General features: G+C 39.7%; 1 protein-coding gene across 4 annotated transcripts in view; it reads left to right on the top strand.

Annotated features, from left to right (window-relative positions):
* Positions 1-19,621, top strand: part of MYO16 (myosin XVI) — a 593,786-nt gene that overhangs the window by 565,340 nt on the left and 8,825 nt on the right. The window contains exon 35 of one of the 4 annotated variants that reach the window (XM_073887421.1): positions 1,628-3,122. The exons of the other annotated variants lie outside the window; for them this stretch is intronic. Coding sequence (XP_073743522.1) covers positions 1,628-1,726 — 99 coding nt within the window. The 3' untranslated portion in view covers positions 1,727-3,122. Of the gene's footprint in view, positions 1-1,627; positions 3,123-19,621 lie in introns of those variants that run through there. 4 annotated transcript variants of the gene reach the window in all.

Below are 19,621 nucleotides of genomic sequence, written 5' to 3' on the forward strand. Positions count from 1 at the left end.
AAGAAGCAAAGAGAGATGGGAAAGATCTTCAGGAGTAAGTTTCCATTTCTAGTTGTCAATGCAGGCGTTCTGCTCAGGTAGCAAATTCTCTGCCTTCAGTGACCTTGTGGTGCCTTTTTTCAAGGAAGCAGGGAACCAGGCTCATTTTCTTCCCTGCAAAAGTGCAGGCATCCTCATGGTAGGACACATTTCTCACTGTTGAAAAGCTCTAGGACTTCTGTCTTGTATGGCATTTGTAGAGGAAATATGGACACCTACAGACATATTGCCTTTTAGATTTTCTACTGATGCAACTAGATAAGAATTCTATAAAATCAGTCCTGGACTGATTGGATCTATAGCAGTAAAATGAAATGTTGACTACAAATTAAATTTCTTGTTGTGGAGGTCTGTAGTCTAATTAGCATCATCCATGGTTTTAGTGAAATCTCTTTAAGAAAGACAAAATGTATGTGTATTATTGTAGATAGAGAAAACAGGAAATAGATTTGGTAATTTGCCAAAGATCATAAGGCACATTCAGAGTGCATGCTTTGAATGGACGCCAAGATCGTAAGTTCTGTTTCTGAGAATGAACTTACCAAAACTCATTAAAAAGAATGGAGGAGTCATCTAACTTTTTCATAAAATTTGAAGAATTGTTGGTCAAGACAAAAATCGAGGTAACTGTGGTGGACATTTGTGGCTTAGCTTTTAAGCTGCCAGGTCCATGTTAAGTCTTCTCACGATGAAAACATAAGGGAAGAGACTCACCCTTTCTTCCGTCCTTTGGGAGCTCGACAAATACATGCGGGATGGGCTAGGTCAGCCCGTCAGCTGTGGATTATGGAGTGAGAGACAGATGATGGAAGGGACACGAAGAGCAGATGTCCCGAAGGGGGTGACACGTGGCTGAGGTGTCCCCCTTCCGTGGCAGTTGTTAGGCGGCGTATGACCACTGCCAGCCACTGAACCCACCTTGATCCCTGCCCCCTTGCCATGCCGTTCCTTCCCGCCTCATGCCTTTCTCTCACTTTCCAATAAGCGTTCCACCTGTTGAGATGTGCAGAGTTTTCATTGCCTGCAAATAAGAATTTTGACCGACACTGATAGAGATGTAAAACACTTTCTGATGAGGGTCGCGCCTCAATCAATACTAGTTGTTCCTTTCCTCGAGGTGCAGCGTAGAGACAATGCCGTTTATGTCCTATGCCATCATACGTTTTTTACAAATTTGCAAAAACATAATGACTTTATATAAGAGCAGTAAAAGTAAATTTCATTTGAAATATTTGAAAATCGTGAAAGCTGGGACATCCACGCATCTTGAATGTGGCTGAGTTCCTGTATGCTCCTCCTAAGGAAGGCTCGGTAGGTCCTTGCTGTGAGCAGAGCAGCGTAGACATGGCCTTGCAGGGCACTTGGGGCAGGTACACCCAGCAGTGAGTGTGTGATATCAGGCGGTCCCATGTGCTGGCCCTGCCAGGAAGCTTTGGGGGGCACTTCCCACCACTCAGCTCTGCAGTTTCCTAGGCTGTAAAAGCCACTTCAGGTTGGTTTTGAAATTAAACAGTATTTATAAAAATAATATGCCATTTATCCACTTGCTATTTTGTGAGATGTAAAATAACTTTTTTTTTAAAAAAAGTGCGTGCCATTTGGCACGATGAGATCCCTCCGAAGTAACTCCGCGGGAGGAGACTCATCAGGGAGTGAAATACGGAGAACACCTTCTAACCCAGAGTGACTTGGCGTTTTTTGCTGTGCTTGCAATCCTCTGCTGACTCAGAAGACCGGGTAACCTGACACAGGAGCCCCATGGATTATAAATAGAGCAAAATCGTGAACCATGCGGCGGTGGGGGCCCAAAGGCAGGAGGGTCCAAGGAGGGGATGGATGAAATAAAATGCCTAGTTCTTGCCCTCAGCCTGAAATTGCAGGTTCTACATCGGCTTAGGGCTCTACGCTTGATATTGAAGAATGAACCATTTTCGTTTTTCGTTTGAGCATACCTTATTTGTATTTACATACTCCTTTTCACTTTTGCAACTTCTGCTTCACGCTGTTTTATTCCTCTCAGGTGTCTGCTCCACAGCGATATGTGGTTTGTGAACTCTGATTTTCATTGTGGGCGTTTATCATATTCCTTGCCTAACTTTTCGTTATAATTTTTTAAAGAACATAAAACATTATTATTAATATCTGTCATATTCAAGTATTCATTGTCAGAAATCACTTATGGTCTCTGATAAAATAGTGGCAGTCCAGCACCTGGGAGCTTAATAAATATCCAGCCTGCTCCCAACACAGCCACCGAAGAAAGCCGTACCATAATCAATGTACAATTGATCCACAATCAAGAGACAAAGTGTTATGTGGTTTGTCTTACTGACCCATCAAAGAAACCTTTCTGTAATGTCACATATCAGCAAAATGAAGTGTTGCAGGGATCTAAATAAAGCCAGCACCTTCCTAAAGTATGCATTGTATTTGTCACGTGGGCTGCCTGAACTATATAGTGGCAGGGAAAAGAAACAGCGCGCTAGATAAAATAACAAATGCAGACACATTTAGTTCAATCATTAAGGGATAATTCTAAAGCACCTGGTAGGAAATAGAAATTAGATAAACACTTCAAAAGGAAATATATATGTATTTCATTTATAAGCTACAAACGGAAGCCGATCTAGCAGAGAAAGCTCTTTCACGGAGCTGAGGTTTCGGGGAATCTGTATGCACCCCTCGTGACTTCCATATTATGTGCAAGAAATGAAGGCAGTAAATTAATTTGATGGTATGAGGTGAATGGCAATGTTTTCAATAGAAAAGAGACAAATCCTATATAGATATATGGAAACTTGGAAAATAAACAAAACCAGATCTTGTATGTTGTATTTTTCCTTCATAAAATTGTGCTGTATGTAGACCCGAAATGTATTCAAATGCATAGTGTTTTTCTAGTGAAGACTTTGACTGTTATCAATGAGGAGATCACTCAGTCTTAAGAAATATTAGAAGAACGAGAAATACACAGGTTTCGTGATATCTCTGCATGATCAGGTTCCAGATGGGAAAGCCGCAGTGAGCCCGCACCGTTGCACAGGGGAGAGAGTGATGCAGTGGAGAAAACATGGTTGAGGACAAATTCCAGTTAACTTAAGAATTTCAATGTTCATTTCATTAACTAAATTTAATTTTTAAAATTAAATAAAAGAAAAGAAAAAACAAGAAGAACTGGGTATGAATCCCGTGACTGTTATTTAACTTGGGGGTAGAGAAAGTAGCGATTTGTTTTCAGATTGATTAAAGAAAATATATATAACCTGACAAGTCTGCCCTGCAATATAACAAATGCTTAAAAACAGTGCTTGCCCTATTATTTTGGTATTCTCCCCACACCAAGGTCAGTATTCTGAGCATCAATTCTGATTCTAAGTAGTAGATGCTATCTAAAATATGTGGGAGATTAGACCAAATCGGCAGGACCCTGCAGTTTTCTGGGATTGGGTTAAAATGTGGCATGTATGTGCTTTTCAAGAACATTTCGTGGTGGAATACTCTAAACTTAGGGTAAGGAAGCACAGCAAGCAGTAAAACATCCAACTTCAGTAAATCTTAAACATCTCCCCATATTTGCTCTGGCACCATATATTCTAGAGAAATCTATCTCCCAGTTCCTAACCCCCCACCCCTGCCTGCCACACTGGGGTGAATCCTGTCCTGAAGTTGGTGCACAACCCTCCATGCGTGTTTGCACTTTTACTAAGATGGATATAGCCATAAGTTACATCATGTCTATAGATAATAATGGATGCTTGGCATGTTTTTAAAATCATGTATCCCTCTGAGATTACTTCGCAGATACTTGTATTTGTTGAGGTGTTTGTCTCCCTCTTTGATACACGGTGCTCTCCTTTGCTGTCTTATTCCGAGTACTAGCTCCAGGTTAAGTGTAAAGGCCTTAAGGTGGGGCCTGTCCCAGGGAAGCAGTAGGAATGGAGATGACAGCGGACACGCTCTCGCGGCCACTGAGCACAACATGGCTTTCAAGTTCCCTCAGCAGGGAGCAAATCTATTGGAAGAGAAAAGGCCAAAGGAACACAACACCCCATCGGGAAGGGTGGGTCTCACCCTGCTACCACCTCTGGGCCCAGGGGATAGCTATGTCTCTGGCAGCCCCATTCTCTTCCTCCAGATCTTCACAAGGTGGTCGGAGGTGTCTCTTGGGATCCTGAGAAACCCAATCCAGCGAGCTCCATGCAAGATGCAGGAAAATGATGCTGAATGCCCAGGGACAATATGGTAGCAGGGACTTTCATGCCCGAACATTTATGAGAGGGCTACAACCGGGGCATTAGCACAGATTCTTACTGGTGCCCCTAGAAGCCCTCTTTCAACACCATACAACAAAATTGTGTTACTTGCTTTTTAGGTATAAACATGCCTCCTCCACTTTCAACTTTTCTCAGAAACAAGTTTCACAGAGATACATTCATGACATTTCTTAAGGACAACAGGTTTGCAGTTTGACCAAGTGGAGTGGAAAACTTGATCAAAACGAAGTTTCCAAATGATTACTGTTAGAGACAATGCCACAGTGAAAATCATAGAATATGCCTCTAACTCGTAAGTAAGAGAAAAAGATCCGAAGTTTTCCCCTTTGAATGAAAGTGCTGCATTTCTGGGGATGCATATTTTTCAACATAGGAGTACTGCCAATTATTCCCCAAAATAGTTGTATCAATTTATACACCTCTAAAGGGGAATATTTCACATTTCTGTTTTGGTAATCTCTTGGTTTAATGAATCGTTTTTTTTTTAAACAATGTGATTAAGTGTGAAACATCTTATTATGGTTTTGTTTTGCATTTCCCTGGTTGCTATGGAGCGTTTTCACATGTCCTCAGACTTGATAGTCCAAAGACATCCTTTTCCTATTTCTGAACTGGTTTGCATGAGTTTCTTGATGATTTTCAGGAATTCTTTACATATCCTGGGTAATATTCTTTGTCCGTTGCATGCATGGCAAACACTTGGCTTATAGTGTTTTCTTCGTCTAACTAGAAGTTTGTCAACTCTATTGATCTTTTAAAAACAGCTTTTGATTGTATTGATAAATTCTATTATTTTTCTGTCTCATTGATTTCTGTGCTCTTTAGTATTTCCTTCCTTTCGTTTGCTTTGGGTTTAGTTTGTTCTAACTTTCTGAAATAGCAAGCTTAGATCATTGATTTGATGCCTTCTTTTTTCCGTAATAGTATTTAATGCAATGAATTTCCACATCTAGCTGTGTTACCTGCATTTGGAACATTCTGATATGTTTTGCTTTTATTTTCATTCAATTCAAAATATTTTCTACTTTCCTGTAGGACTTCCTCTTTGACTAATGTTTATTTTCCAAATATTTAGGGACATTCCAGATATCTTTCTGCTTTTTATTTCTGGTTTAAATGCATTATGATCTGAGAATATGCTTTGTATAATTTCAGTTCTCTTCAATTTATCAGGAATTACTTTATGGCCCGGGATATGGTCTATCTTGGTGGAATTTCCATGTGCACTTGAAAAGGTGTATTCTGCTGTTGTCAGATAGTGATCTGGAAATGTCTATTGGGTCAAGTTGGCTGACAGTGTTATTGAGTGCTCTGTATCTTGGCTGATTTTCTGTCCACTTCTTTTATTGAATTCTGAGAGAAGAGCATCCAAGTCTTCAGCTAAATTGAGATTTTGTCTACTCTTCCTTTCAGATTAACAGTTTTTGTCTCATGTATTTGTAAGTTCTGTTGTTAGATGCGGGGACCATTAAGATTATTACATCTTCTTCGTGAATAGATCTATTTATCATTATGCATTTTTTTTCCTTTTTTATTTCTGATGATATTCCTTCTTCTGAAGTCTACTTTGTCTGAAATTAATATAGCCACTTCATCATTCTTTTGGTCATTATCAGCAAGGTATGTTTTTTCCATCCTTTTAATTATTTTTAGACAGCTTTATCAAGATATAATTCACATACCATATAATTCACACCTTTAAAATATACAATTCAGGGTTCTTGTGCAACTATTACCACAATCTAATTTTAGAGTGTTTTCATCCCCTCCTCATCCCAAAGAAAATCCATCTCTTTTCGTTTAACCTAATTATGTATCTATATTTAACTCGTGATTTTTATAGACAAAACATGGACGAGTCGTGTTTAATTTTATCCAATCTGATAGTCTTCGTATTTTAATTAGTATGCTCAGACCATTTACATTTAATGTAACTATTAATGTGATTGGCTTTAGGTCTGTCCATTTTCTCTTATTCTGTTTCTCACCACCATTTTTGTTCATCTCTTTCCCAATGGTGCTTTCTTTTGGATTATTTGAATATTTTTAGTACTGTATTTTAATTTATCTGTTGGTAACTCAACTATGTGTCTTCATATGTATTTTTTCATAGCTGAATTAATAGTTGTAATATTTACAAACCCAACTTTCAGTCTATTCGCAGTCAACCATATTGTTCCTTTTAACCTCTTTTACTGACCTTTACTTTATAGTCGCCATATACATTGCATCTACAGTTGTAAATATATTACATCTACGTTCTTTATAGTTGTCCCATATGTTACATCTATTTTATGGTTGTCCCATACATTACACCTCCATACATTGAATATCTTCTCCCAGGCAATGCTATAACTTTTGCCTTCATATGTCATGCATGCTTTAGATGACTTCAGTGGAGAAAAATCTCCTTTTTATTATCCCAATACTTACCATTTCTGCAGCTCTCCTTCACTCCTGAAGTTCTGAGTTTCCTTCTACTACCGTTTCCTGTAGCAGGTCATTCACAGCTGATCGAAGAATGCTCCTCGTTTTCCTTAGTCTGAGTGTGTCTTTCTTCTGTCTTATATATATTCAAAATTCACGTTTTTGTTTACTTTTCTGGTCCTCAGATAGATGTGTATTTTGTCCAAAGTTTAGTTATAATTACTGAGAGAGATAGGCTACAGTGGACTTAATTCATTGTGGCCCAACTAATGTATTTTTTTTTAATATTTTATTTATTTATTTAAGAGACAGAATGAGATAGCGAGAGTACATGAGAGAGGGGAGGGTCAGAGGGAGAAGCAGACTCCCTGTCCAGCAGGGAGCCCGATGCGGACTCGATCCCAGGACTCCAGGATCATGACCTGAGCCGAAGGCAGTCGCTTAACCAACTGAGCCACCCAGGCACCCCCAACTAATGTATTTATCACACAGAAATTTATGTTAATATAGTCAAATTGATTAACCCTCATCTTTATAGGTTGTGCTTTTTTGTACTGTTTGAAAAACGTTTCTTATCAAAAAGTCAAAAAAAATCTCTCTTATCCTGCTGCCATAAAGATCTCTCTATTGGGCGCCTGGGTGGCTCAGTTGGTTAAGCGACTGCCTTCGACTCAGGTCATGATCCTGGAGTCCCGGGATCGAGTCCCACATCGGGCTCCCTGCTCAGCAGGGAGTCTGCTTCTCCCTCTGACCCTCTTCCCTCTCATGCTCTCTGTCTCTCATTCTCTCTCTCTCAAATAAATAAATAAAATCTTAAAAAATAATAAAGATCTATCTCTCTATAAATATATTTTAAAGTTTAGGGTTTTGGGTTTTCCTTTGGTTGGTTGGTTGGTTGGTTGTTTTTTGTTTTTGTTTTTTACATTTAGGAGTTCAAGCTACCTGTACCTTATTTTTGAGAATAGCGTGAATTAACAATGTAGTTTGACATTTTTCTACACCAATAACAATTGTCCCATGCCTTTTATAACATAGTACCATACTTCTGACTTCCTCCTAATGCTGAGAGCATTGCCTGAAATGGACTTGTTTCTGCATTTATCTCTAACCTTCTAGATTCTTCTTTAATATTACTTTCCTCTTGATGGCCTTCCTTGAGCATCCCTTCTAAGCAAAGTACTTAGTTGCCTCTATAAATTGGTTCCTATAATTCCATAATGCATATCTCCTTTATATAACCTATTTTTCTGTAGTATAATTATGTGCGTGTGTGTAGACCCTGTAGACTTTTGAGCATATAGAGAAGGCATTGAATGCATCGTAATCAGTTTTGCATTCCAAACACAAAGCACTCAATAAATTGCCAACTCAGTGTAATTGTCATCTGGTAGCAGCTTCAGATGAATTAAGAGAAGCAAACTGGTAGAATATTTCCTAAATTTATTCAAATATTTAAATTCAGTCTCACGTTAAAAATGTACTAATAAAATTGGTAAATAGAATCACAGGCAGTTGCATTACCAGTTGGAGGATATTAAAGCCACATTTTATTTGGGGATTAGGTTCTAAAGTTGGCATGGTATGTGAAAGTCACATACAACAAAAGAAGACTCCGGAACATCCCTGTGTTGCCTGTAAAAAAAATGTGTTTTTATATGTTTTACATATAAAATTGGTATTCTTTTAATGTATACAACTCTATACAATTATATGCATATATTTATGCACAATATATAGAACAACTTAAAGCATTAATAGCATAATATTTTGAACTCTAAGAAAGTGAATTGCACCGAATTGAATTTTCAGAGGTTCATTCATTCATTCAACAAATATTCTGTGTGGACCAGCTTGTGCCAGGCACAGATCTAGGCACCTTCGTCTACAAAACCAGCATCCTTGCCCTGATGGGACTTAAATTCTAGCACTGGAAGGCAAACAATAAACAATATTTAAATAAGTTCATAATATACTTAAAGGAAATAAAACATATTAAGAAAAGTAATCAGGATAAGCAGACCCGGGAGTGACAAGAGTAGGTGTGGAGGGAGGTTGAGCTGAGCAGCGAGTTTAAGAAAGAGGGTCAGCAGAAGCTTCGTTGAGCAAAGACAGAGGAGGGAAGTCAGGGGATGAGCCATGCTGGCTGATGTCAGGGGAGAGTATTCCAGTTGGGGGACAGCAAAGGCCCTGAGACAGGAGCACCCCTGCGTGGCAAGGTGGCCAGTGTGGCCAATGGGGCACTAACGGCACGTATCACTGGTTGATTAAATGAAGAGAAGTTGGAATTAGCCTTCGTTGTAAGTGTTAATCCTAGAAAAGGGAGACCTTTGCATTATAAATGATAGCAGGAGGCTAAGTGTAAAATTCTAATTATGACTGTATTGTTCTGTCTTTCTTCAAAACCATTTGCCAAGTTTGGAAACTCTGGTCTGCTCAGAATATATGTGAAGGGTAATTGTTTGCCTTCTCTGTAAGTGGAAAATATAGACAAATATAACTCTACTCTTGCTCAAGATCAAGAAAACTGGAACCTAGGCAGCATATTCCTTGACTGGTTAGGTGTGGTGCTCTGGACACTGATGTGGCCTGACATTTTTGAATGCACGATTCTGGCTGAAGGAACAGATAGTTTTCCATTGTGCTGAAATTGTGATCAGTTAATTATGGTGAAAAGATTTATTTTATACAAAATAAAAGAAGAAAGATTTATTTTCTGACCTTAATAGACCTCAAAGACAGGATTCTTTTCTGATTTCTCTGATTACATTATTATTTGAAACTGTCATTTCATATTCCTGACTCTGTCAGAAATAGGTTCTAGAACAGCTGAACTCTGATATTGGGAAGAAGTGTCATGAAGTCAATGATATAAAAAGCATAGATTTTGAAGCCCAAGTGGATTTAAATTAATTTTATATATTTCCAGGTGATTTTTATTATCTATTTTTGGAAAGAAGTCTTGATTAAAAAGATTTGCTCTCATGTGTTGCCTACTTTGGCAAAGTCTTGTCTCTTCTCCTTCCGAATCCTTCCTGGTGTCTGTTTTCCCTTTCTCTATGTTGTCTAGAATTTGTACCTGCGTGATTTGCCAAGACTATGTCTTAAAGACCCTGTAATGGACCCCAGAGTCACAGTGACTGTCACTGTGCCCATCAAGTCCATTTCTTCTTAGACACAGAGCTGCCTATGTTTCTCAGCTTCCCTCGTGGTGCAGAGCAGACCTGTAATTGATACCTACTCAGTAGAACAGGAGCCATGCTGAGCTGCATCCTTCCGCGCTTGGCCCATACACCCCCCTCTGCCTAGCGTACCATGTCCCTTCCCATCTAAAAGCTAGATACAAGGTCCCAGGAGGCGCAAAGTACACACACAACACAGAAGGCCATCCGCTGATCAGAAGCACCCGTTTTGGCCTTCAGTCGGACACTGTACTTCGTTCATGCCGAACCAGTGGTATTTGTCGTTTGCCTGTTATAACGTCTAACTAATACCTCCTCCTCCCTTACTTAGTTTAATGTTGTATGTGTTGCTGCTAAGCATGAGTATTTATAGTACTTAGTTTTCTAAGTTTAGCTTCCATTGTGTAATGAAAATTATTTAAGATATCAAAAATCATACCTGTTAATGATAGAATCAGAATATCACTTATTAGACCTTTAATACAAAGTGGTGATCAGTGGTATATAACTCTTAACAAATAGTCTCTCAGAAATTCCTCAAAACCAACAGACTTAATTTTCCTCAAGGACAAAGCTAATCCCCTATAACAAGTTGGACACCCTGGGAAATGTTTTCATACTTTTAGAACCTTTTTGATGTGTTAAATGATTGTGAAGGAGTGCCTTGCTTACCTCTAGTTCTCAAGTGGGTGCCTCTAACTGGCAACTAAATTTTGGAAGGAAAAATTCACGGTTGAGGACAGAAAATAAGTTTTCCCCAGTGCTGTAAATTCCATGGCCAATGGAGTTGCTAAACTATGTCCCTCTCTTAATTATAGCTGATTTTTAAAAATCTCCTTGGATTAGGTTATTTTATTAACATCTAGTTTCTTAAGGTGTTTTTTTTTTCTCGTTCTTATTTCATTATATCTAATGCCATAATATACAGATTGGGGTTGTTTCCAGAAAAAAATATGATGAGATATTAATAAATTAACAGATAAACTGTGTCCTACACAGCAGTGCAGATCCTGGCTAGTTGAACAAGTCGGGGAAACGTTCCTTCTACGTGGTTCCTCCATCCTCCAAAAGCTGTGGAGTGCTTTACTATCCTGAGTACCATTCCTTATAGAACTCAACCCAAATGTCCTTCCCTCTTTTTGTATCCTACGCATCCTTTTACTCCAAACCAAATCCCGCATCCCAATATGAATTTTTTGGCCAGTATATCACCTTGAAATGAGTCATGTCTCCTCTGTATTCCAACAACAATAATTACGCATATACTGTGTTAATTAATTAATGCTGCACTCCCTCGTGACATGTTTGTTGTTGTGTGACGCTTCAGCATCTTTATTCATCTAACTCTTTCTGATTTTATGTCTTGTTGCTCAGTTTGCATGGAATCAGGTCACACTATGTGGTTCTCAGTCCTGTAGAATGCATCACAGTGCCCTCCACTTCACATTCACTGAAAGAACTCATGCTCACTGATCAGCACACATTCTAGGAGGCCAAAGTAGTAGGAGATTAGTACCCCCCAAAGGTCGACTAAACTCAGTGTACTTGAATTTGTGTTCTGACTACACCACTTACTAGCCAAGTGAGTTTGGGCTTTAAAGATGAATTTCAGCATCTATGAAACGAGGCTAATAATACAGAGCCTGCTTATTTCACATGGTTATGAGAAACTACTAGAATAGTAACATGTGAAAATGCTTGAAGAATAAATATCATGAAGATGATGTTAGAAATTGGCCCTCAGAAACCTCAAAGGATTCTGTATTTGGGCATATGACCTGGGACTGCTGCAGAGAGAAATAGAATTCTAGGTGTGGCTACATCCGATTGGACTGACAGAGAGAGTCTGTGAGAATGGATGGTAAAGAAACTGGAATAATCAGTGTGGCCAGAAAATACAGGGCTTTCTGTAACCTCCTAAAGTGTGTAGACTTGATTGCTTAGACTGGGCAAAGTGGTTGCACTGAAGATTTTTGAACACACAAATTATATGAATACATCTTTTCTTTGGAGAGAGAAAATCTAGTAGATTAATTGTCCTCAATAATACCTCCTGGTATTGCACTGAGTCCTCTATAAAATCCCAAGAAAAATGTTTTAAGAGAAATCGTAACGCTATTACTTTCTGTATTTCCAATATAATAGATTTATGTTTTTCTATATATTCCATGGATTTGAACCCCATTACTATAATATGTCATTACTATAAACATACCCTAAATATATGTTATCAGTTTTTGTTACAGTCTAGTCACTTACACTGATACTGCCATATTTTCTTAAATGAATTGAGGTAAAAGACCCAAACTCATGCAAAATCCATATCCCAAAGTGTCACAAATTAATTACACTGCATGATGTATAGTACAATCGTAAATTTCTATTTTATAACTTTCCATTAATAGGAAGAAATATACATTCACTCATCAGAGTCCATTTTTATTCAAAGCTATTAACCTAAAATCAGCCACAAAATGCAAATAAATGTCCATTTAAATGATATTAAATGTGTTCCAGTACTTATGAAAGTTACTTATGAAAAGTTATGAATGTTAAGAACGGTTACTATCTTATGAAAGTTAAGAACAGTTACTATCTTTTTTAAGAAATCAAAGTGTACAGATAAGGTAAAAAGCTAAAATCTTCTGTCCCTCTCTTCACTGCCTGGTGTCCAGAGATAGCTACTCTTGTTTACAAGAAAATTTGTAAAGTGCCTTTGAAGAGATATTTTTCCCTTTGTTTAACCCTTTGGCAATAAAGGAAGCCAAATGGTAATGAGAGAAACAAAATAGCAAGATGAACTTAATTGAATCGCTGTATAAATAGCTATTTCTGAATTAGAAAGGATCAACTCTCTTTTGCCTAAACCAGAAATTCTGTTTTCACATTCAGATCATTTTCTTAAATTTTTTTAGAAGTATGAAAATATACAACCCTTTAATCAAAGTTTTTTTGAATCATATGTTACTTTAAGCTACTTCTTTAGGATCTATTGAGGTAGATTTTGGCTTTACAAACTGTGATTTTCGAATTTCACTTTTTAACGTTTTTATTCCTCCAACATCTTGTTAGCATCAAGTAGAAATGGGATTTGCATTTGAAACACTAATGTTCACTATTCAGTCAGCCAAGAAGCTTCCTTCTTTTAATTTCCATAAATGTCAGTAAATGCCTCTTTTCACCTTTGGGTGAATAGTCAATAGAAAAATCAACTCTATGACAAATGAACAGCAACATAATTTTACATATGAATTATTTAACAAAGTCTATTTTTATCCTGGAAGGGAAAGACTTAAGGTAAAAATCAGCAGCAAATTGTTAATTTACATGTATTAATATTATTCACAGAAATGCATATCCACGGGAATAAAGAAATTTATATCTCATTTTTTAATTAGTTCATCTAGAACTCTATTAATGACACCATAGAAAACTATTGAAAATTAATAAAAAGATATATAAGTAATAAACCTCATGAAGCCTTTACATCACATTGGGTTTCCCTCTGGGTTGTGAGAGATTCAGTGGATTTTGACCGTGCAAAGCGAACAAACTAATGATAAATGTCCCACTTGAGATGTAGAACTTTCATGAACTTAGTTTTTACATCCCTTTATCAGATACTTGTCCTCATGTTCACCTGATACCTCTGGACATTAGAAGGCACAAAATACTTTACAAGTCCAGGTAGGGAAATGGACACTAGATTCATGTCTTGAACTTCTAAATATCAAAACAGCAAGATTTTCTCAAACACAGAATAAAATCCTTTTTTTTTTTTTTGAAAACCCCCATAGTGAGTTGTTGAGGTAGTAATAGCCAGTGTTATAAGGGGCACTATTTTCTTGGGATTACTGTGTCGGTGAAGTAATCTCCTTAAGACCCCGCTGAAAGGAGGGGATATTGTTCGAAGATGAGTATTCCAGCCCACGGGGACGTGTCTGGACTGTGGTCGTTCACATGTCTGCTCACACCTGCTGGGAGCTTGAAACGGGGCGTGCAGAGGCACCTGTTTATTGAGTGTGGATGGCGTGGCTTCCTCTCCTGTGATCTCTCCTTGAGAGCAGGAGGGTTTGAGGGTCTAAACTGACAGGAGGTTGTAGATTGCAGACGCCACCTGCCCCCATCCCGTGCAGCGCACGTGGGGGCGCCTCCGGGGATGCTGCCTGCCCTCCAGGGGCTGAGCAGGGCCTCCATCTGTCAGTTCCTTTGAGGGGTCCGGTTGTCCCAGCTCCCAGTGAACGGTGACTTTCTGCTTTCCCATGCCAAATCACCAAGTGGCTTCTAAGCTTTGAAGCTTTCATACTTCTTTTGAATGTCAAATTTAAAAATAAAAATCACAGAATAGGGGCGCCTGGGTGGCTCAGTCGTTAAGTGTCTGCCTTCGGCTCAGGTCATGGTCCCAGGGTCCTGGGATCGAGCCCCGCATCAGGCTCCCTGCTCCACCGGAGGCCTGCTTCTCCCTCTCCCACTCCCCCTGCTTGTGTTCCCTCTCTCGCTGTCTCTCTCACTGTCAAATAAATAAAAAAATCTTTAAAAAAAAATCACAGAATAATTTCCGGGTATATTATTAGATCCTCCACGGATACTGCTTTCAAAGGCACTGAAGCTGACAGATGGTCTGCACCCTTTCCTAGAAGCCTGGGGTTTGTACCTGTTATACAATAGTATCACTTTTTTCCCCAAGCCATCCAAAAATAATAATTCTGGGCATGGGACGTCTTAGTCTGTCCGGGCTGCTATAACAAATTGTCACAGACTGGGTGGCTTATCAACAACAGAAATGTATTTCTCAGGGTTCTGGAGGCTAGAAGTCCAAGACCGCGGTGCCGGCAGGGTCAGGGGAGGGGGCCCTTCTGGGCTGCAGACTTCTCTGTGTCCTCACAGGGGGAAGGGGTGAAGGAGCTCTGTGAGATCTCTTTTATAAAAACACTAATCCCATTCATGGGGGCTCCACCCTCATTACCTAACCACTTCCCAAAGGCCCCAACCACAAATAGCACCACACTGGGGGTGAGGATTCCAACATGCGAATTTTGGGGGAACACAGACATTCAGACCACTGCATGGGATAAGCTTGTTTGATCTTCCGAGGCCTGGCACTCGTTGGCCACCCCGAAGTGTGGGGGGACCGTCCCACTGTCTTTCAATGGCCCCACTCACTAGCCATTCAAAGCCATCTAGGCATGTCTGAATTCAGGGTAACTAATGGGTCTGGGACCACCCACACCCGATGTGATTTCAGGGAACGGAGCATTTTTAATAAGTTCCCAGGGTTTTATGGTGTTTGAAAGGGCCTTATCTGAATCCGTGACATGAGAACTACATCTCAAGTGTAAGAATTTGCTCAGGGTTGGTCTGGTATTACTTGAAGGCTCTCTCTTCCTTTCCTTCCCTGTCCTTGATGGCAGGGAGGTGCCCAATGTCCCTAAGTTTATTTTTTAAAAAATGAAAACACAAATCTCATATACTGTAAAAGAGAAGGGATTTCAGTACAGGGCAAGCAAACCCAGTTAAAAGAGTCTCTTTTAAAATAGCATCGGGAGGCCATAAAGGAGGAGGAATTTATGCACGTCCTCCTCCAGGGAGAACCTGGAACTTTCTGCCTGCAGCGAGGACTTGAGTGCTTCCTCACCAGGACACCTGAGTCCTTTGCTTTCTTCACTTCAAAAGGAACCAGCTTTCAAAGGTCTCTATATCCTTAATTTGTAGAGGAGCCCAACCAACCCCAGTTAAGCTAGTCTCAATCCCTGTTTTATACGGAGGACCTAACGGAGAAGAGCACTCGTGACCCTCGCCTTTATAACTCTGACCTGTCTTCCTCGGCGCATGGGAGTCAGGTTTCTACCTGAATCCGTCTCCCAAGTCCCAGTTCAGATTGACCAAGTCGATACCTGTTTGCTTAAATTTCCAGCCAGTCCTTTCAAGGTTGACGATTGTGATCAACTTCTCCCTTCTCTCAAGCATGCCCCTGGGCATCCATACACAAACTGTGTTTAAGCTCTCCAAGGGTACCGGGTACCCGGTGCTGAGTAGAGATTAATTTACTCACTCTGGACTCGAAAGGACACCCCTGGTCTGAGCAAGCAACACATTCTACCTCCAAGGATTTCTGCCCACATGGATCAACATTTTCCCACTTACATATCTTATGTGACTCCTTTATTTTATTTTATTTTAAAGATATTATTTATTTATTTGAGAAAGAGCACAAGCACGGGGAACAGGGTGAGGGAGAAGCAGACTCCCCACTGAGCAGGGAGCCTGACACGGGGCTCAATCCCAGGGTCCTGGAACCATGAACTTAGCAGAAGGCAGATGCTTAACCACTTAACCGACTGAGCCACCCAGGCGCCCCTATATGACCCTTTTAAAATGGAAACAAGATTCTCCTTAACCCTGAACATTTCTTAAGTTAATTTATTATGATGGTAATTAAATGTAGACACGCATTGTTACATAAGATCTCTGTATCCTTTCGCCTCTCATTACAGCTGTAAAACCAAAGCAAATTTACAAATTCAACCTGACAAAAACCTACAAAAACAAAAAATTAAAGTTTACAGCATGCATGCCAGGTATGATTTGGTTTAGCTGGAATGAAATTACTGACGACAGAGTGAGCGTGGTCCTGGCTTAGATTCCATGAACTTGGGTCCATTTCTACCATCCCGTGCCCTTGGTGAACCCAAGCCTCTACCACTTCTCTCGGCTTCAACTGCTAATCGGACCCGGGCTGTAATATCACTCAGCTCTTTCTCGGAGGAGAATGCCTTATTTGCATAGTAAACCCATCTTACTCTTTTCTCATTCGTGTGCAATGGTATCAGTAATAGTCCGTGGGTCATCCTGCTTGTAAATAAAATAGGAAGTTCGAGAATAAAGTCTCGCTGAGCACTAGCTTAAAAAGTAGGTATTAAAATGATCCAAAGCACGATTATGGTGCTTTTGAAAAAATATCATGAAAAGAAAAATGCAAAAAATATTCGATTATCCAGAGAACTAGAGGACCCCCGAAATACAAACGCCAATTTCAGAAACATTACATTTAACAGTTATTTCAGTTACTCACTAAAGTCTGTTTTATCTTGAAATTCAAAGAACCTCTGGACCTTTCATTTCTTCCTGTATAACTTTCTTTAGTTTTAAATTATATATATGTATATATATATGCGTGTGTGCGTGTGTGTGTGTATATACATATATAATTGACTCATCAGGATGATCATAATTCAGCAATGTTTAGGGATTTTCTCAAGTCCAAGAGCTAACAATGACAGAATCATAAGACCCCACATTTATAGGGCACTGGCTGCTTTTTTTAAGGCACTCTTTTAAGGAGCCCGCACATGTTTCTCCTGTAAATTGTCACCGGTTTTGTTGAGGTAGACCGTTACCGTGAGCCCACTTTACAGATGAGGAAGCTGATGGGCTTGGTGGCAAATATGGGACCCCAGCCCAGCACTCCAGTTCTAGGGGCTGGGTTTTCGACCATGCTGCCTCTGTTCGAGCGAGTGAGCCCCAGAGCGCCCATGGACCCGTGACACTTTGTGAAAGGATGAAGTCCAGTGTCCCCCTTGGCACTTGTCTACGGTCAAGTCCTATGGAAACGCCTCTTCTCAGCTCTTCCTTTCCCCTTTCCAACTGGTGGCAACCTCAGTTTTCAACATTCAGAGCGAATGATACCTCCTCTGTGAAGTTTCATCAGACCCTCCTCCATAAGCCCTGTTTCCCAGGTAAATGGGGGAAAAAAAGTTTTAAAAGACGTCATCTCCTTCTCTCTATAGCCTGTGCGACAAGTTAAGACAGTTGTGTGTTTTGCATGCTTCAGAGTTCCTTTAAAGACAGGGCATTTGTCACATTCATGGGGCACAGAGATGGGACAGTGTGGACACCCAGGGGTTCATAGGTATGGGACAATTTTTACGTTCCCAGTCATAACACTTGCTTTTTGGTTCTGAAAGATAATGATTTTGTGTCCAAACACTATAATATAGAACATGCCCCAAAAGAAAATAAATAACTGACTAGCTGTCTGCAGTGACACGGGGTGGAGATAAATCTTTGAAGCAATGGTAAACAAGCTTCAAGGTACAAGACACCAGTATGGCACCTGTGGCCAACAAAGAAATCAGGATAAATGAGAGGGAGGTGAAGCCCATGGACTCTAGGCGCTTGTTTCCAGCTGCATCCCTGACCCCCAGCATCAGTTCCTCTCTTTCTGAAAAGAAATGGTTCCCTTTTAATACCAAAGCTAAATTAAATTATTTTTTCATCATGATAAGCGCACCCCTCCATCCCCATCCCGTTTCCCCCATCTTCCACACCCACCTCCCCTCTGCTGACTAGCACTGTGTTGTCTGTAGTTACAAGTCTGTTTCCAAAACCAAAATTTTTGTTAAAAAATCATTATTGCCTTTTTAATGACCATACTTAATTTATCATGAAACATGAAATAATGGTAGAGGAAGCTGTGAGGGTTTTTGTTATTACCAATAGGATATAAAATTTAAAGAATGGAGAAACACTGATTCTGATGTTTTTATAGCGCTGGGTAACATTGTGAATACTTTGTAGTGCTTGCATATTACTTGACCATCATTTAAATAATATCCATAGTTGTATTTGTTTGCTATTCTAAAAAATGACAAATGTGATTTTTGTGCCTCACAATCTAATAAATTCAATAAATCTAAAACAGATTAAACATCATTCATCAGGGTACACTGTTCTTACCTTCTGATCTTCTACGTATTGTCTCACAGATCATAACTTTAAAATGTCCTCTGAACTTCATTATGTTGCAAGTAGTGACCTAGCATGTATTCTTAAACAGAACTTTAGACCTTCATTTAAGGAATAACCTGTGAAAATTCTTTTTCTTTTTTAAAGGAAGATCAATGATGTTAGTATGTCACCATCTCATTTATACCATCCTAGCAACTATCCTTATGTACGTATTAGATTTTACTCAATACCTATTAATCTCTATAACAGACAATAAAGTTCCATGGGCTCTCTCAATGAAGGGGTTTATTCTGAGCATTAGTTGATTATTGCAAACATCAGTCAAATTTCTGCTTATCGAGGAAGCATCGAAAGCTCTGGTTGTTGATTCAAAGACGGTGTTCTTCTTTACTTATTACATTATTCAAGACATCAATATCCTCGTTAAGAAAATGCTTTCTAATGGTTTGGGTACGTGAGTTTCACCTTTTATAATGTACTTGGGAATTCAGATATTTTTAGTAAACACTGAGAAGCTTTGAAAGAGTAGAGAGCATTTTTTTTTCCCCCCCGAACACTGAAGCAGTAACTCAGGGGACTTGGGACATTTTATGTCAAAAGCCCTCCCCACCAGCCTCCGTCAGATCAGCAGCCATGGAGTGGCTCTATCTGAAAATGTGTTCCTGTTCGGAAGGCCTTGGCAGAGGGTCACACCTCGCGTATATTTTTGGTCATTACAAAGGGTTGCTGAAGAGTCTGAGATTGAGGAGAGACGCAGAATGGATGTGCTCTGTGCTTGGTGTGGGGACAGAGTTGTATGGCTCTCTCATGCCCCGGCATGAACATAAATACAGCCCATGCCATCCGGCCCCGGAAGGGCAACACCATCTGCTCGGTGGAGATGTGGATTCTGCTGGTCTAGTTTTTATGCTTTACTCTGTCTTGTTAGACCTGGCCTCCATTTGCGTATTATTT

The sequence above is a fragment of the Callorhinus ursinus genome, unplaced genomic scaffold, assembly GCF_003265705.2.
Source record: "Callorhinus ursinus isolate GAN/ISIS: 27379988/994484 unplaced genomic scaffold, GSC_fseal_2.0 scaffold79, whole genome shotgun sequence".
NCBI classification, from domain to species: Eukaryota; Metazoa; Chordata; class Mammalia; order Carnivora; family Otariidae; genus Callorhinus; species Callorhinus ursinus.